Consider the following 18,203-nt stretch of genomic DNA (forward strand, 5'->3'; position numbering starts at 1 on the left):
GAGTGTGTGTTTGCCTGACATTCTCTGTGGCGTGCGTATTCCTGTCCAAAGTGGTCCTACGCGGTGCCCCAGTGGGGGGTGGAAAAGACTGTGTCCTTCCTCAGGGGACCCAACACAAGCCAGTCCGCTGTCCCAGACCTGGGCTCCTCGAGGTGCTCGAGGGAGAGCTGAGCCTGTGCCTTTGGACCCTCCCGGGTGTGGGTTAAAGGGCGAGTCCCGCCCTAGAGGCTGAGAACCACCCCACGGGCCTGCCTGCCCGGCCCCAGGTGCCGAGGCTGGAAATGCATTGTGCGTTCCAGACGTCTGCCCACGGGCACTGTCTACGTGGAGAACAGTTCCCTTCCAGCGCCTCCCCCAGTCAACCCCTGTATCCCAACGAGGCCCAGAGCCCAAAGCCTACTTCAGTGTTTCTTGCTGCAGGTCCCTGAGGTCCCCTCGGGTTCCCCTGAGACTGAAGGGCCCCGACCAATTCTCTGATCCTGCCCCCCAACCTCATGAGAGGCAAGTGTGAGGGAGGGGCAGTCACTCGCCCAGGGACCAGGGTGTGAGCTGATGACAAACGGGCTAGGCTGGGTCTCCGCCAGCCGCCGCGCCGGCCTCCTGGCGCCCGCACACTCCTGCAGCATCTCTTCCTCTGATCAGTTTTTCTGCTCTGGGCATCACGTCAAGGCTATTAGGCTTTCATTCCAAAAAAATTTTTTTTTCATTCCAAATTTATCTGTCCTCAGCCTTGGACCGATGTCCCTTACTTCACTTTGGCGAACACCGAGACAAGGGCCTGCCTGTAAATAAGGCCTCTCACCTGCGGCCAATACACAGATTCATGCCTCAAAGCCTTTATTGTAGTGGAGGCACCTGGGTGGCTCAGGCGGCTCGGGTCATGACCCCGGGGCCCGGGGATCCCCAGGCCCTGTGGTCAGGCTGCATCGGGCTCCCTGCTCAGCAGGGAGGCTGCCTCTCTCGCCCTCAAATAAATAAAACCTTAAAAAAAAAAAACCCACCTTGACTGTAATAAAGCGAAATGTAAATAAATATATAAAATGGATCAACTCGTGGCTTTGAGGCTAAATTGAGAAAAATACGGTTTTGGAAGAAACTGGGTTTCTCTTCTGTTTAATTGTGGGTTTTCTGGAGACAAATCATTAACGTGTTCAAAGTCTTCTATTCGGGGATCCCTGGGTGGCTCAGCGGTTTAGCGCCGCCTTCGGCCCAGGGTGTGACCTTGGGGTCCAGAGATCGAGTCCCACACCGGGCTCCCTGCATGGAGCCTGCTTCTCCTTCTGCCTGTGTCTCTGCCTCTCTCTCTCTTTCATGAATAAATAAATAAAAATTAAAAAAAAAGTCTTTTCTAGCAGGCAGCTCTGTAAGGCGCTGAGCCGCAGTCTAAAGGCTTATCTGCTCCTGGCGTCCACCCGACAGGACTTGGGAGGATCCGCTCGGGCCGCTCTCCCCAGCGGCTCCCGGTGCCCTGCTGCCCCCTGCGGGAGGCCCGGACCGGGCTGCTGGGCGGCCTCGCTCCTGAGCCTCCGACCCTGCCTTTTTCTTTCCTTTTTTTTTTTTTCTTCGAAATCTGGATGATTTATTTTGTGGTAGAAATGAGAAGTGCCAGTACCATGTGCCAAGAAAGAAGGGTAATAGCATAAATCAAAAGTTACATATACAGCATTAAATGAACTTTAATACTTTAACAAATGCAGTTTCAGGAGAGAATAAAATAGAGAAGCCCAGATGAAGCATAAGTGCACAAAAATGCATTTCTTAAGGAGTCTGAGACTACATTTATGCATTTCAGTGTTACACAAAACTGAGAGGTCAGAAAACCTTTACGAGCTTTTGCTTATAGAGCAGGTTCTCCTTGCTATGGATCATCTTTGCAGCTCTGACTCTGAAAGCTGATATTCGATATGTTTAGCTAGAGGTCTTCTGATTTTATTCCCTGTTGTGTTCCTTTCCTTCACCAGGACTCCCTAATAGGTGCCTAACTCATTTACTGAAGATTCAAACTGGCTTTTGATAGCATTCTAGGGTTGAATTATTTTGGCAATTTGGTCTTTAAGCTGAGAATGGATGATGTTCATATGCCCATAATCTTCTAAAATCTTGAGTCCCCCAGTGTTCCTACAGTCAACAAACCTAAAAGACAACCTACAGAATGGGAGAAGATATTTGCAAATGACGTATCAGATAAGGGGCTAGTTTCCAAGGTCTATAAAGAACTTATTAAACTCAACACCAAAGAAACAAACAACCCAATCATGAAATGGGCAAAAGACATGAAGAGAAATCTCACAGAGGAAGACATGGACATGGCCAACATGCACATGAGAAAATGCTCCGCATCACTTGCCATCAGGGAAATACAAATCAAAACCACAATGAGATCCCACCTCACACCAGTGAGAATGGGGAACATTAACAAGGCAGGAAACCACAAATGTTGGAGAGGATGTGGAGAAAGGGGGACCCTCCTGCACTGTTGGTGGGAATGTGAACTGGTGCAGCCACTCTGGAAAACTGTGGAGGTTCCTGAAGAGTTAAAAATAGATCTGCCCTACGACCCAGCAATTGCACTGCTGGGGATTTACCCCAAAGATTCAGATGCAGGGAAACGCCGGGACACCTGCACCCCGATGTTCACAGCAGCAATGTCCACAATAGTCACACTGTGGAAGGAGCCTCGGTGTCCATCGAAAGATGATGGACAGAGAAGCTGTGGTCTATGGATACAGTGGGATATTCCTCAGCCATTAGGAACGACAAATACCCACCATTTGCTTCAACGTGGATGGAACTGGAGGGTATGATGCTGACTGAAGTAAGTCAGTCGGAGAAGGACAAACAGTGTATGTTCTCCTTCATTTGGGGAACATAAATAATAGTGAAAGGGAATAGAAGGGAACCGACCCTGCCTTTGATTCTTACTTATTCCTCCCCTCGGCCCTTCGTCTATGCCAGCCCCCCCCCAGCACACCACCCCCAGCACTGCCGGGGCTCCTCAGCACGAATAATGAAGCAGGACGTGGAGGGGGCTGTGGGGTGGCTGACCCAGCCCTTCCTGCCGCCTCTGTGGAAGCACCTGGACGTGCAGGGAGTACACGCGGGCTCCGGAAAAGCCTTTCCCCACAGCTGTTTGGAAGGATGTTAGGGAGGAGCCTGCTGGAAAGGACGTAGACAGCCCGGGGGGCTCAGCGGTTTAGCGCCGCCTCCAGCCCAGGGCCTGACCCTGGAGGCCTGGGATCGAGTCCCGCGTCGGGCTCCCTGCGTGGGGCCTGCTTCTCCCTCTGCCTGTGTCTCTGCCTCTCTCTCTCTCTCTCTCTCTCTGTCTATCATAAATAAATGAATGAATCTTAAAAAAAAAAAAAAAAAGATCCTGCGGGTGGGACGCCTGAGGGGCTCAGCGGTTGAGTGGCTGCCTTTGGCTCAGGGCGTGACCCCAGGGTCCTGGATCGAGTCCCGCATCGGGCCCCCTGCGTGGAGCCTGCTTCTCCCTCTGCCTGGGTCTCTGCCTCTCTCTCTCTCTCATGAATAAATAAATAAAATCTTTAAAAAAAAAAAGAAAGGAAGAAGATAGCTGGGGGATGTTTGCCTTTGTAATTCATCTATAGCGACTTAATATACGGGTCTCCAAATGGTACTTACTTTAATTGATTTTAAACGACTTTTTCTAATCGCAAAAGGAAGACATGGACAAGATGGGAGACAGAGGTATCCTAAAGACAGAATCTTTCTCATCATACCAAGCAGGGTAACCACTCTAGCTTTTTGTGTATGGCTTCAGTCTCGGTTTTTTTTTTCTATGAATATATATGTAATTTTGACCAAATTAGGATTTGTCGGACTGTCGCTCTCCTTAAAAGGACCAAGACCTTATTTGACTAGTTCTTTGTCAAATTAAAGGAAAAGCTACTCCTTTGGGGGAAGAGATGGGCTTTTAAAATCTGTTGAATTAGGATCCAAGCTTGAGGTTGATTGTCAAGAAACTCTTGGGATAGATTTCGGGTAACAGCAAACAGATGGGAAGGAGGGAGGGGAGGAAGGACCTTTCTCTCCATCGAGGATCACCTGGTAACTGGGTAGCTCCTCCCTCTCTGCGAGGGCTGCCAGGTGGAGGCTCCCCGCCAGCTTCTGGGAAAGGCGCCTGGGCCTCCGGCCACCAGCAGGCTTGGTGACGCTGCAAGGGGCAGTGGAGGACGGAAGGAGGCTGACAGTGCTCGGCTGCAACCCCGGAGGAAGTGAGGGGTGGACCCACGTGTCTGAGACACCGAGGGGCCCCGGACGTGGGTGCTGAGCCGCGCTGGAAACGCCACGGGCAGGGCGCATGGGGCAGTGAGGCCTTCTGGGCCCTCCGCATGGGCCCGGGGCTGGGAGGCCTCCTTCTGCCCCCCGCCTAGCTTCTGTCCCCCCCAGCTCAGGGCCCCCAGCATCAGGCCCCAGACCCTTGGGGGAGGGTGGGAAGGGCCCGGAGTGAGGCGGGGAGAGTCCTGTCTGCGGCGCCCTCCTGGGCTCCCACGGGCCCCCCTGCTGAGCTCGCAGCTCTGGGGCGGTTGGTGAGAAGGTCTTCAGATCCAGTTCCTTTCTCTAAAGAGCTCAGTGCTGGCAAGTTCTGCTCCTTTCTTTTGTCACGTGATGGGGCCTGCAGGATGGGGCCTGTCTGGGTATCTCAATGGTCAGGACGCTGGGACCTAAATGCAACAAGCCCTCACCCTTTCCCTCCACACAGGATTTTGGGATCCCTCTGACCCTGTCCTGCTCTGTCACTTCTTCACCGTAAGGCCTCCAGTTTTGTTGCAGAAGGTCACATCCAAACTGTAAGTAACCCTAAACCCCAACCTTCGAGGATAGGGGGCTACTTAACCTCTCTGTGTTGTGGGCCCTTTCAGCATTCTGGTAAATGCTACCGACCCCTTGTCAGAATAATGCATGTAAGTGTGTAAATGTAAACATAACCAAAAAGTCTGGACCTAAGATTCTCCATCTTAGTTTGACTCCAGGAACACCCTAGAAGGCCTGTCAGTTAAAGCTTTGTCGGTCGGCTTAGAATAGCAAACCCCTGAGTCAAAAAGCAGCGCCCCCAGCTCCCCGCCCCGCATTGGACCCTCACAATAGGCCCACCTGGTGCTCAAGGAAGGCACTTGTGCGTTTTTTACAAAGGATGACCTTGAGGTCAGCCACCCCGCGGGGTGTGAGGGCTGACAAGGGAGACCCCAGCTCAGGGCCCCCTGCTCTGGTTTGACGCTCTTTCCTCCACACCACACCTCTGCTAGCCTGGTGATCCTGGAGGCCCCAGTGCCGCAGAGGTTTAGCACCGCCTGCAGCCCGGGGTGTGATCCCGGAGACCCGGGATCAAGTCCCACGTTGGGCTCCCTGCATGGAGCCTGCTTCTCCCTCTGCCCGTGTCTCTGCCCCTCTCTCTCTCTCTCTCTCTCTGAATAAATAAATAAAATCTTAAAAAAAAAAAAAAAAGAACTTCTTTTGCTATGTCCCAAAGATTTTGGACTACCATGTTTTGTCTATATGAATTTTTTTACATTCTTTTTGATTTCTTCCTTGACACAATCATTGTTTATTAGCATGTTGTTTACCCTCCATATGTGTTTTTCCCAGATTTTTCTTGCAATTGATCTCTAGTTTCATAGTCATTGTGGCTGGAGAAGATGCTTGACATGACCTAAACCTTAAATTTATTGACACTTGTTTTGTGGCCTAACCTGATGTATCCTGGATAATGTTCCATGTGCACTTGAAAAGAATGTGTATTCTGATGTTTTTGGATGGAATGTCCTATATAGGTTAGGTCCATCTAGTCTGATGTGTTATTCAAGGATATTCTTGCCTTATTAATTTTCTGCCCGGATGATGTATCCATTGATATAAGTGGGGTGTTAAAGTCCCCTACTATTATCATACTTTTGTCAATTTCTCCCTTTATGTTCATTAATGTTTACTTCATGTATTTAGGTGCTCCTAGGTTGGATGCAAAGATATTCACAATTGTTATGTCCTCTTGTTGGATTGATCCTTTTATCATTATGTAGTGCCCTTGTCTTTTGTTACAATCTGTTTTAAAGTTTATTTTGTCTGACACAGGTATTACTACCCGGACTCCCTGTGCCCTCACCTCCCACCTTCCACTTGCATGTGTATTTTCACCCCTTCACTTTCAGTCTGTACGTGTCTTTAGATCTGAAGTAAGTCTCTTATAGGCAGCATACAGATATACCATATTATTTTTTTTATCCATTCAGTCATCCTTTGTCTTTTGATTGGAGCATTGGGTCCATTTACATTTAAAGTAATTATTGAGGGCAGCCACGGTGGCGCAGTGGTTTGGCGCCGCCTGCAGCCTGGGGTGTGATCCTGGAGACCTGGGATCGAGTCTCACATCGGGCTCCCTGCATGTAGCCTGCTTCTCCCTCTCCCTCTCCCTCTGCCTGTGTCTCTGCCTCTCTCTCTGTGTCTATGAATAAATAAATAAAATCTTAAAAAAAATAAAGTAATTATTGATAGGTATATATTTATTGCTATTTTGTTCATTGTCTTCAAGTTGTTTTTGTAGCTCTTCTCTATTCCTTTATCTCTGCTCTCTTCCCCTGTAGTTTGATGGCTTATGTTAGTGTTTTGCTTGCATTCCTTTCTCTTTATTTTAATGTGTCAACTACAGGGAGTTATGTTTGTTTCTTTAAGTAGGCTCCATGCTCAGTGTGGATCCAAATGTGAGCTCACAATCCCAAGATCAAGATTTGAACTGAGATCAAAAGTCAGGGTGCCTGGGTGGCCCAGCTGGTTAAGCATCCAATTACAGGGTTTCGATCTGTGGTTTCCATTGGGTTCATACACAGCATCTTTTTTTTTTTTTTTAAGATTTTATTTATTTACTCATCAAAGAAAAAGGGGGGGTGGTACAGACACAAGCAGAGGGAGAAGCAGGCTCCATGCAGGGAGCCTGATGTGGGATTCGATCCCAGGACTCCAGGATCACACCCTGGGCCGAAGGCAGGTGCCAAACTGCTGCGCCACCCAGGGATTCCCCGTATACAGCATCTTTTTTTTTTTTTTTAATTTTTATTTATTTATGATAGTCACACAGAGAGAGAGAGAGAGAGAGAGAGAGAGGCAGAGACACAGGCAGAGGGAGAAGCAGGCTCCATGCACCGGGAGCCCGACATGGGATTCGATCCCGGGTCTCCAGGATTGCGCCCTGGGCCAAAGGCAGGCGCCAAACCGCTGCGCCACCCAGGGATCCCCGCATACAGCATCTTATGCATATCGCAGTCTGCAGTGATGGTCACTTAAGTTCTAACACATTCTAAAAGTACCAAACTTCTACTTCCTCTCCATGTTCTGTGTATGTCAACTTTTACATTTTGTGCATCTCTTTACTAATTTTTATGGGTATAAATGATTTTACTACTTTGATGTTTTACCCTCTATACTGGCTTTAGTAAGTGATTAATCTACCTTTACTGTAGGTTTGCTTTTACCTGTGATTTTTTTTCATGATTTTCCTCTAGTTATAGTCTTTTCTTTCCACTTAAAAAATCTTTAATTTTTCTTTTAAGGCTGGCTTAGTGGTGATGAACATGTTTAGCTTTTGTTTGGGAAAATCTTTATCTCTACTGGATAGAATATTGGCTATTGGGTTTTTCTTTTTCAGTACTTTAAATATATCACGCCACTCTCTTCTGGCCTGAAAAGTTTCTGCCAAAAAATCAACTGATAACCTTATGGGGTTTCCCTTGTATGTACCTGTTTTCTCTTGTGGCTTAAAAAAAAAAAAAAAATCTCTATCACTTTTTTTTTTCCCATTTTAATTATTATGTGTCTTGGGATGGACCTCCTTGGGTTAATTTTGTTGGAGGTTCTCTGTGTTTCTTCAATCTGGATGTCTGTTGCCTTTCCCAGATTAGAGAAGTTTTCAGCTATCATTTTTTCAAATAAAGTTTCTGCCCCCGTATTTCTCTTATCCTTCTGGGATCCCTATAATGTGAATGTTACTACACTTGATAGTGTCACCGAGTTCCCTTAACCTAGTCTCACTTTATTACTCACTTTTTATTTTTATTTGCTGTTCAGCTTGGTTGCTTTCCTTACTGTGTTTTCCAGATTGCTGACCCATTTTTCTGCGTCAACTAATCTGCCATTGATTCCCTTGGGGTATTCTTTATTTCAGTTATTGAATTTTTCAGCTATGTTTTTTTTAAATATGTTCTATTTCAAAAAAATAAAAAATAAAAAAAATAAAAAAAAATATGTTCTATTTCTTTGTTGAAGTTCTGAGTTCATATACTCTTTTCTCAAGTCCAGTGAGTATCTTTATGACCATTACTTTATCAGTCATATTGTTTATCTCTATTTCATTTAGCTCTTTTACTATGATTTTTGTCTTGTTCTTTTATTTGGAACATATTCCTGTATCTCTTCATTTTGTCTAATTCTGTTTATTTCTATGTATTAAGTAGGCCAACTACATCTCCTGGTCTTAAAAATAGTGGGCTATGATAGAGGAGGTCATGTGGCACCCTATAGTGCAATCCCTGCCAGTCACTAGAACTAGGTGCTCCAGGGGTGTCCCCTGTGTGGGCTGCATGTGCCCTACTGTGAGCGGCTGAGCCATGGTTGCCTTCAGCCCAGCCAGCTGCACTGACCTGGTCTCTGTGGGTGCACTGGGCAGGGTTTGGTCTCCATGCTGTTGAGAGGCCTGTTTGAGGCCACTTTGGGCTCGCTGGTGAGTAGGGCTGGCAGTCAGACTTGCTGTCTGCAGTTAGCCTTTGTTACAATCTGGGGCAGGGCTTGCTCCCTGCCTGGCTAAGTGAAGGGCTCGTGTTGGTGGGCAGAGCTGGCAATCAATGTGCCTACCACAGTTCAAGCAGCCATTTCTTTGGGAGAGATCACTGAAAGCAGCCAGAGGTGAGGACCACCAAGGCTGATTCTTGGTGGAATAAGATTTTTGTCTTCCTGGTAAGCAGGGCTGGATGTGGGAGAGCTGCAGCACATCATTAAGTGTATTCATTAGCTATCGTTGTGTAACAAACCACAGAATTCCATGGCATACAATAGTTAACCTCTATTATCCTGCTCACAGGCTTATAGACCAGTTGGCTCTCCTGTAGAAGGTTGGTGTGGGCTCCTCGCTTTTTTTTTCTTACTCTTCTGAGACCTGTGGGCTAATCAGGGCATGTTCTTCTTATGGTTGTGGCAGAGGTGAAGTCAGGGTGAACAGACACAGGAGTCTGGGTTCAGAACGAGGACCCTGTCACCTCCACCCATATGCCATTGGCTAAAGTACGTTACATGGCCAAGGCTAACATCAGTGGAGTTTGAAAATATTCTCCATTGGGATCCCTGGGTGGCGCAGCAGTTTGGCGCCTGCCTTTGGCCCAGGGCGCGATCCTGAAGACCCAGGATCGAATCCCACGTCGGGCTCCCGGTGCATGGAGCCTGCTTCTTCCTCTGCCTGTGTCTCTGCCTCTCTCTGTCTCTCTCTGTGGCTATCATAAATAAATAAAACTTTATAAAAAAAAAAAAAAAGAAAGAAAATATTCTCCACCTCAGACGCAAGGAACTGCTGTGTCACATGGCAAAGTGTGTGGATTCAGGGAAGGAGGGAGGATGGGGACAATAATAGAATTGCCACTTTAGTTTGGGTACTTTCTATTGAATCCCGAGAGCAATGGAAGAACATGCCTGTCAAACTGAGATTGATAGGAAGGAAAACTGGCTGTTGTCTCTTATGATGATATGAAAGTCCTTTTGAAAGTTTAGAACCTAAGTTCCATAATGACAACAACACTGATAGTTTGCTTCACTTCCTGTGTTTCATAAATACTGATTGATTAACTGGTGAAAGAATATACATATGTAAATCTACATATAGACATAAAGGGGTAAAAAAATTGAACGTACCTACCTATATTGAAAAGGAGTAAAAAGAATATAACAAAAATACCAACTTAGAGTCAAGAGACAGGGATTCTTATCCTTACTCTGCTTGTAATAAGCTCTTCTGAAACGTTGTGCACATCATTTCTCATTGGGCCTCAATTTCTTCATCTGTGAAATGGGGTGATTGGATTAGATGATCTCTACAGGGCTTCTGATTTCAGTTTCCTGATTTTTTTTTTTTTTTTTTTTAATTCATGAGAGACACAGAGAGAGGCAGAGACACAGGCAGAGGGAGAAGCAGGCTCCCTGTGAGGAGCCTGATGCAGGACTTGATCCCAGGACACCGGGATCACCACCTGAGCCAAAGGCAGACACTCAACCACTGAGCCACCCTGGTGCCCCAGTTTCCTAAGATTCTAAGTCACCACTCCAACGGCTGGCAGATCCCGTATCTCCTGGCCAAATATCCCCACTGTGCCTCTGCACCACCAGCTTCACCTGATGGGCCCTTTAAGAGGCACAAGTTCGGTGCATCTTGCTCACCGGTGTGGATCTGAGTCTGAGCCTTGACGGGGTAAGACCGGGCTCAGGATTATTGGTTATGGCAGGCATCGCCTCTCAGGGCCTACAGTCTGCTACTAGTCTGATTCATTTTTTTGGGTAAATCTTTATCCTTGAAGTTCAATAATTTTTACAACATATGCCTAAGTCTATGCCTTTGTCCCTAACTCCTGCCTAGAATGTAGCGGGCTCTTTTACTCTGCAAACTCAAGTTGTTTTTTTTTTCCAAACTAGAAATTGTCAGTTATTCCTAAAATGATTTCCTCTCCTCCCAGAATGTCATCTTTTATTCATGCATCTGTCCTCTGAGGCGCTCATCTACTCCCTATTTCCATTTCCTTGTCTCTGTTCTGAATTTTGAGGATTTCTGCCACTTGATCTTCCAGCCCACGCAGGTAGTTCTCAATATTATCATACCATCTTTAATTTTTGCATCACACTTTCGAATTCAAAACTAAAATTATTGAAGTGCTCCCAAAACGTGGGTCTTGTTATTTTGGTCTCTGAAGTGTGATGCTTCCTGTGGCAACTCACTCTCACCAGAGGCCTTTTGCTGGGCCCCGTTCCAGGTACAGAAAATACCGCAAGAACACAAGAGTGAACCCCTGCTCTCGCGGAGCTCACACGTGTTGTGGGAGATTTTCTCTGCTTTCCTCCCCTGCTTGCTGGATTTCCCAGGCACTTTGTCTCCCCGTGGCTCTGCGCACCTGAGGGGGGGCACTCTACTAGGGCAGCAAACCTATGGCTGGGTGGGAGGCCTGCACACTCGGAAGGGCCAGCACAGTAACTGAGGCTAGGCTCCATCAGAAGTCTCCGTTCCTCCCAAGCAAGGGAAATCCAGTTGACCCTCTGGTGTGTACACACACACACACACACACACATGTGTGCCACTCCTCCCTCCCCACTATTGTTCCCTCTTCGTACCTACCTTGACGGAGACAGCACCTGGCACCTGCCCTCTTCAGAGATCCTGGCGGGCCCTGTGGTCTCGCTTCCAGGCTTTATCCCAATGAACCCAGGAACCATTTTGTTCAGAAGAGATGGGTGAACAGGAGTTGAGAGGAAGTAACATTAGAGACGCCTTCCAGGTGCCACTTTCACCCTCCGTGCCTTTTCCCAGACACCTTACCCAGCTCCAGGGGCCACGTTAGGGAGCCCTTCCTAGGGATGACTCCCATCGGCAGGATTATGGTTGGATTGGGACTGAAACTCCGGTCTGGGTTAACCAGTGTGCAGTGACCGGTTGGCCATTCTAGGTCTATACCCCTGTGTCTCCGCAGTGAGGGGAGGAAGACCAGGGTTCTTAGGTGCCTCCAGCACTACAAACCAACTGGCTTATGCTTTACTAACTGCCTGGATACTAGACGAGGCCAGGGATGGCATTCCCCACCCGGTGGTCTTATCCACGTTCTGGGTGCCCTGTGAGGGCTGTTCCCACCTCCCTCACTAGGACAAGTTGTAATGCTCAGAGCCTGGGCTCTGTAAACACGCCCTGACTGAGAAGGGGCTACACTATCTACCTAACGCCTCCAGAATGCTTCCATGCCGAACAGTACGCTTGTAGCTCCTGACGGCGCCAAGTTGTCTGAACCAGTTTGTGTTCCAAAGCTCTGGGAGTCCAGACCACCTGGGTTTTTGCTTAGATAAAAGGCCTGGAAAAGCACTGGGCTTATTCTCAAACATCAAAATCAGAGGAAGCACTTGCTAGAAATGTAGATTTCTAGGCTTCACCCTGAATCTGAGGCCTCTGGTGGGGCCCAGAAAGCTGCATTTTAAATGCATGGTTGGGGCCTCGGATTCCCTTCTGTCATCTAGTGGGCCCTGGAGGAGTTTCAGTAGCAGAGCAGGCCGGGCCGGCAAACTGATGTGGCCGGAGCTTAGGCTTGCGAAGGGCGGTTACAGACGGCAGCACAGGAGGGAGGCCCCAAGATGGCTCATTCCATCCCATCAGCTCCGTAGTTCTGAGCGCTTCTCAATGTGCTGGTGGAGGAAGAACGGAGCCTTCAAACGCGACTGCCCCACTGGCACACTGCACTACTCAAGCCCTTGAGCATGCAGAGTGGGGGCCGTTTCAAAATGGTCACCTTAGCTCACACTCTTCATTCCCCTCCCTCCAAGATGCTTTCTGAAAAGACAAAAAGAACTACAGAGAATTGGGGTAAATCTCTATCAGTACTGGAGAAGAGGAATCGTCTAGAAACTCAGACGAACCTGCGGGAAATAGTGTATTTGGGGCCAGGGGAGAGGGGCCACTCACAGGGCACATGCAGGAAGGGGGATGTCCCTGGCCCCAGCTCAGCAGAAACCCAGAACTGCTGAGAACAGTGTCAGCTCTCTTGCTGGGCTTTCTCTTTATTTCTAGTGAAGGCCGACTTCCTGGTCCATGACAGGTGCAGTAATTAGGCAGGATCCTGAGCAAACCATCAAATGGAACCTTAGATGTCTTGACTCTGCGTCTTTTTTAAGTAAATGAAAGAGCAGCTTGTCCACTTGTAATCCACGTGAGGCAATGCACCTGTGACTGGCAGCACAGGTCCACAGCTGCTGCCTCAGTGACAGAATGAGTCAGGGCGCCTCACCCTTGGGTGAAATGGAAGCCAGATGCTGGCTTCAGGGTCACAGCTCCCATAGTCTGGCCCCCATCCTCCCTCTGGATATGTGGACAATACGAGTAAGCAGGAAAGGAGAATAGCTAATATGTAAATATCATTTGGGCGTCACATAAGACACAGAATAAAGGAATAAAGGACACATGAAATATTGCACCGGGTTGAGTCTTTTGAGATCTTAAAATTTTTGTGTCACAGCAATTACTCAAAAAATTTGATCTAGAGATGGGGGAAATGCTTGAATGTGAAAGTCCCAAACACACACAGAACTCCTGACTGCCTAATCAACATCAGTGTCAATAAAAAACAAGAACAAAACAAATGTGAAAATGAATTTATTTCAGTAACAATGCAGTGATTACTCATCATTATTTCCTAAAGACTGCCAGAAAAAAAAAAAAAAAGACTGCCAGAAATCCAGAAGTCGCTCCGACACAGAGCCCATGAAAGAATGCAATCCACTAAGTGCTGCTTACTGTTTCAGGCCGGTGCATCTCAGGAGACAATGTAGCTTCGAGGTCTTCACAAAAAGGTATCCAACACACTCAAATACCGAGTCTACTCAAATAAGCTTCCCAGGCAGCTTTTCGGTACAACTCAGCTGCTTCCAGACGATTAAATGATGTTATTATGCCCCGGCCGACAATGATGATATCAGAACCTCGTTTGCCAATAACTTCCTGTGGGCTATTGTACTGCTGGCCAAGATTATCCCCTGCAAAAACACAAAAGTCACTCTTTAACACAATAGAAAAAAAAAAAAAATCAAGAAACCAAACAACTACTTTTCTGAAAAAGTATCTAACTAGCTCTAAATAAGTATGTGCCATTGCTCTCCACGCTGCTCCTGGAGAGCAAGTGATTAAAAGCAAGTGAAGGGACTCCTTGGCTGCGCGAGAGACCCTCCTCGCCAACGTCAAATTTTAGAGCATTTATAGTTAAGAGTATCAAAACCCAGTAAATCTCTTATGTTGCCAGGAAAGGTTATTACCAAAAAACCAAAAACCAATAAAAACTGGCCTCACCACCAAACACAATTATAGTACACATCTCAGAATCACTGTGACACGGTTGGAAAATTCCTCACAAACCTCCAACCTGACCACAACCATAGCCCCATCAAGTACTCGGGACTATATACAAACCCTAATCCTTAATTTTGACTTCCTATACTCTATCATATTTAACTAAATAACTTGTTTAATCGAAGTATAAAAAGTATGCATAATTCAGCTGCATGTCATAATGATTTGATATTTTTACACATTAGGAACTGGTCTCTAAGAAAAGTCATTACTCTGTCACCTCACAAACTTATTTCCATGTTGATTATGTTCCCTATACTGTATATTACATCCTCATGGCTTATTTTATAACTAGAAGTCTGTATCTCTTAATCCTCTTCACCTGTTCTGCCCATTCCCCAACTCCTTCCCCAACTAATAACCGACCCTTGTTTCCTGTACCTAGGAGTCTGTTTCTTTTTCGTTTTTAGATTCCAGTATAAATGAAATTGTAAGGTATTGGTCTTTGACTTATTTTACTTGGCATAATACCCTCTGGGTTCATCCACGTTGTCACAAATGACAAGATTTCACCGTTTTTTTAATGGCTGAGTAACATTCCATTATGTGACATATTCCACATCTTTCTCCATTTATCTATTAATGGACACTCGGGCTGCTTCCATAGCTTGGCTATTGTAAATAATGCTGCAATGAACATATGGGTGCATATACATCTTCAAATTGGTAGGTTTTTTTCTTCTAGTAAAATACCCAGAACTGGAATTGCTGATCGTAGGACAGTTCTACTTTTAATTTTTTGAGAAGCCAGGACTGTTTTCCACAGTGGCTGTATCAATTTGCATTCCTATGCAACACTAAGAGACCACGGTTCCTTCTTCACATCCTTGTGAACACTTGTTATTTCTTGTCTTTTTGACACTAACCACTCCGATTGGTGTGAGGTGATATCTCATTGTGGTTTTGCTTTGTATTTTCTTTGATTATTAGTGATGTTGAGTGTCTTTTCATGTACCTGTTGGTCTTCTGCATGTCTCCTTTGGAAATAGGTCTATTGAAGACCTCATTTTTTTTTTAATCCAGGGCATTTTAAAAAAAAATAAAATGCATAAGTTCTTTATGTATTTTGGATATTAACCTTTTATCCTGATGTGATGTATTATTTGCAAATTCCTTCTCTCATTCAATGCGTGCCTTTTCCTTTATTTGATGGCTTCCTTTGCTGTGCAAAAGCACAGTTAGATGTAGCCCCAATATTTTAATTTATGTTGCCCTTGCCTATGGAGACCAATCCAAAAAATATTGCTAAAAAGTAATATAAAAGAGCTTAACTGCTTATGTTTTCTTCTAGGAGTTTTGTAACTTCAGGTCTCACATTCAAATTTGAATATAGGGCAGCCCGGTGGCTCAGCGGTTTAGCGCCACCTGCAGTCCAGGTCGAGATCCTGGAGACCCAGGATCGAGTCCCATGTCGGGCTTCCTGTATGAAGCCTGCTTCTCCCTCTGCCTGTGTCTCTGCCTCTCTCTGTGTCTCTCATAAATAAGTAAGATCTTTAAAAAAATTTAATATATTTTGAATTTATTTTTGCATATGATGTAAGAAGTGTTCCAGTTTTCCCAACACCATTTGTTAAAGAAACTGTCTTTTCCCCATTGTACACTCGTCTCATATAAAAGGGTTTATCTTAGGTCTCTCTGTTCTACTCCATTGACCTATGTGTCTGTTTCCATGTCAAATCCATATTACTTCAATTACTATAGCTTTGTTGTTATACTTTGAAATCAGGGAGTACAATACTTCCAGCTTTGTTCCTCTTCAAGACTTTTTTTTTTAAAGATTTTATTTATTTATTCATGATAAATACCAACAAAACAGGGCTGCCCCTGTTTTGACTATTTGAGGTCTTTGTGATTCTATATAAATTTTAGGATTTTTTTTGTTCTAGTTCTGTAAAAAAAAAAAAAAAAAGAAAAAAGAAAAAGTCATTGTTATTTTAATGGAGATTGCATTGAATCTATAGATTGCTTTGGGTAATACCGACGCTTTATAATTCTTTCAATCCATCAGCACAGAATACTTTTCTATATATTTGTATCTTCAATTTCTTTCATCAATGTCTTAATAGTTTTCAGAGTACAGGTCTTTCACTTCCTTGGTTAGATTTATTCCTTGGTGTTTTATTCCTTTGGACGCAATTGTAAATGGGTGTTCTCTCTGTGATAGCTTATCGTTAGTGCATAGTAACATAACTAATTTCTGTATGTTTATTTTGTAACCTGCAAACTCTACTGAATTCATTTATTCTAATAGTTTTATTAATAGACTCTTTAGGGTTTCCTGTAGAGATATATCTCATTTTACTGCACTTCACAGAAATTTTTTTTTCCCTTCAAATTGAAGGTTTGTGGCAACCTTGCATTCAGGAAGTCTACTGGTCTCATTTTTCCACTAGCTTCTGCTTACTTTTTATCTCTATCACATGTTGGTACTTTTCCTATTTCAAACTTTTACATTATTGTTCTATTAGTTAATCTGTGATTAGTGATCTTTGTTACTAATTTTATTGTTTTGGGGCACAATAGCCTGTGCCCATGTAAGATGGTGAACTTAATAAATATGTGTGTTCTGATTTGTTCCATCACCAGCGAGCTCTCTCCTCTGGTCCCTTCCTACTCCCTGAGACACAGCAATACCAAAATTAGGCCAATTAAATAACTGTAGGTGTCCAAGTCAAAGGAAGAATCACATGTCTCTCACTTTGAATAAAAAACTAGAGATGATTAAGCTTAGTAAGAAAAAGGCATACTGAAAAAGCCAAGACGGGCTGAAAATTAGTCCTCTTGCACCAAACAACAAAGCTGTGAATGCAAAGAAAAAGTTCTTGAAGGAAATTAAAAGTGCTACTCTACTGAACTCTAATACCACCTTATTGCTGATGTGGAGAAAAATCTTAGTGGTCTGGATAGAAAAACCAACTATAACACTTTCTTAAGCCAAAGCCTAATCCAGAGCGAGGCCCTAACTCCCTTCAATTCTATGAAGGCTGAGGGACACCTGGGTGGCTCAGTGGTTGAGTGCCTGCCTTCAGCCCAGGGCGTGATCCTGAGTCTAGGATCAAGTCCCATATTGGGCTTCCTGCGGGGACCCTGCTTCTCTTTCTGCCTATGTCTCTGCCTCTCACTCTATCTCTCCCATGAATAAATAGAATCTTAAAAAAAAAAAAAAAAAAAAAAAAAGGTTTAAGGAAAGAAACTATCTCTAACATAAAAGTAGAAGGTAGGGGCACCTGGGTGGTGCAGTCAGTTGAATGTCTGACTCTTGGTTTCAGCTCAGATGATCTCAGGGTCTTGAGATCAAGCCCTGTGTCAGGCTGAGCTCAGTGAGCAGTCTGCTAGACTTTCGCTCTCCCTCTGTCCCTCCCCATCCTCTGTTCTCTAAAATAAATAAATAAATCTTAAAAAAAAAAAAAAAAAAAAGTGTAAGGAGAAGCAGCCAGTGCTGATGTAGACGCTGCAGCTATCCAGAAGAAAGCTCAGATAATTCATAGAAGTGGCAACACTAAACAGAATTTCAAAGTAGATTAAACAGCCTTCTACTGAAAGATGATGCCATCTAGGATTCTCATAGCTAGAGAGAAATCGATACCTGGCTTCAAAGAACAGGCTGACCCTCTTTTGGTGAGTGTTGATGCTGTTTGTGACTTTAAGCTGAAGCCAATGCTTATATACCATTTCAAAAAATCCTAGGGTTCTAAAGAATTATGCTAACTCTACTCTGCCTATGCTCTATAAATGTAACAGCAAAGCCTGGATGACAGCACATTTGTTTACAACATGGTTCACTGGCTATTTTAAGTCCACTGTGGACACCTAGTGCTCAGATTGATTCCTTTCCAAATATTACTGCTTACTACAATGTACCTGCTTACCCAAGAGCTCTGCTGGAGATGTAGATTAATGCTGTCATGCCTGCTAATACAACATCGATTCTGCAGCCCATAGCAGTAATTTCAAATTTCAAGTCTTTTTTTTTTTTTAAAAAGATTTTATTTATTTATTCATGATAGACATAGGGGGAGAGAGAGGCAGAGACACAGGCAGAGGGAGAAGCAGGCTCCATGCAGGA

General features: G+C 45.1%; 1 protein-coding gene across 1 annotated transcript in view; it reads right to left on the reverse strand.

Moving 5' to 3' along the window:
* Positions 1–13,374: 13,374 nt before the first annotated feature.
* Positions 13,375–18,203, reverse strand: part of UMPS (uridine monophosphate synthetase) — a 28,564-nt gene continuing 23,735 nt past the window's right edge. The window contains exon 6 of the mRNA XM_041763269.1: positions 13,375–13,767. Within this exon, the coding sequence (XP_041619203.1) occupies positions 13,598–13,767 (170 nt within the window). The 3' untranslated portion in view covers positions 13,375–13,597. The remainder of the gene's footprint in view (positions 13,768–18,203) is intronic.

Source organism: Vulpes lagopus, chromosome 1 (assembly GCF_018345385.1).
Source record: "Vulpes lagopus strain Blue_001 chromosome 1, ASM1834538v1, whole genome shotgun sequence".
NCBI lineage: Eukaryota > Metazoa > Chordata > Mammalia > Carnivora > Canidae > Vulpes > Vulpes lagopus.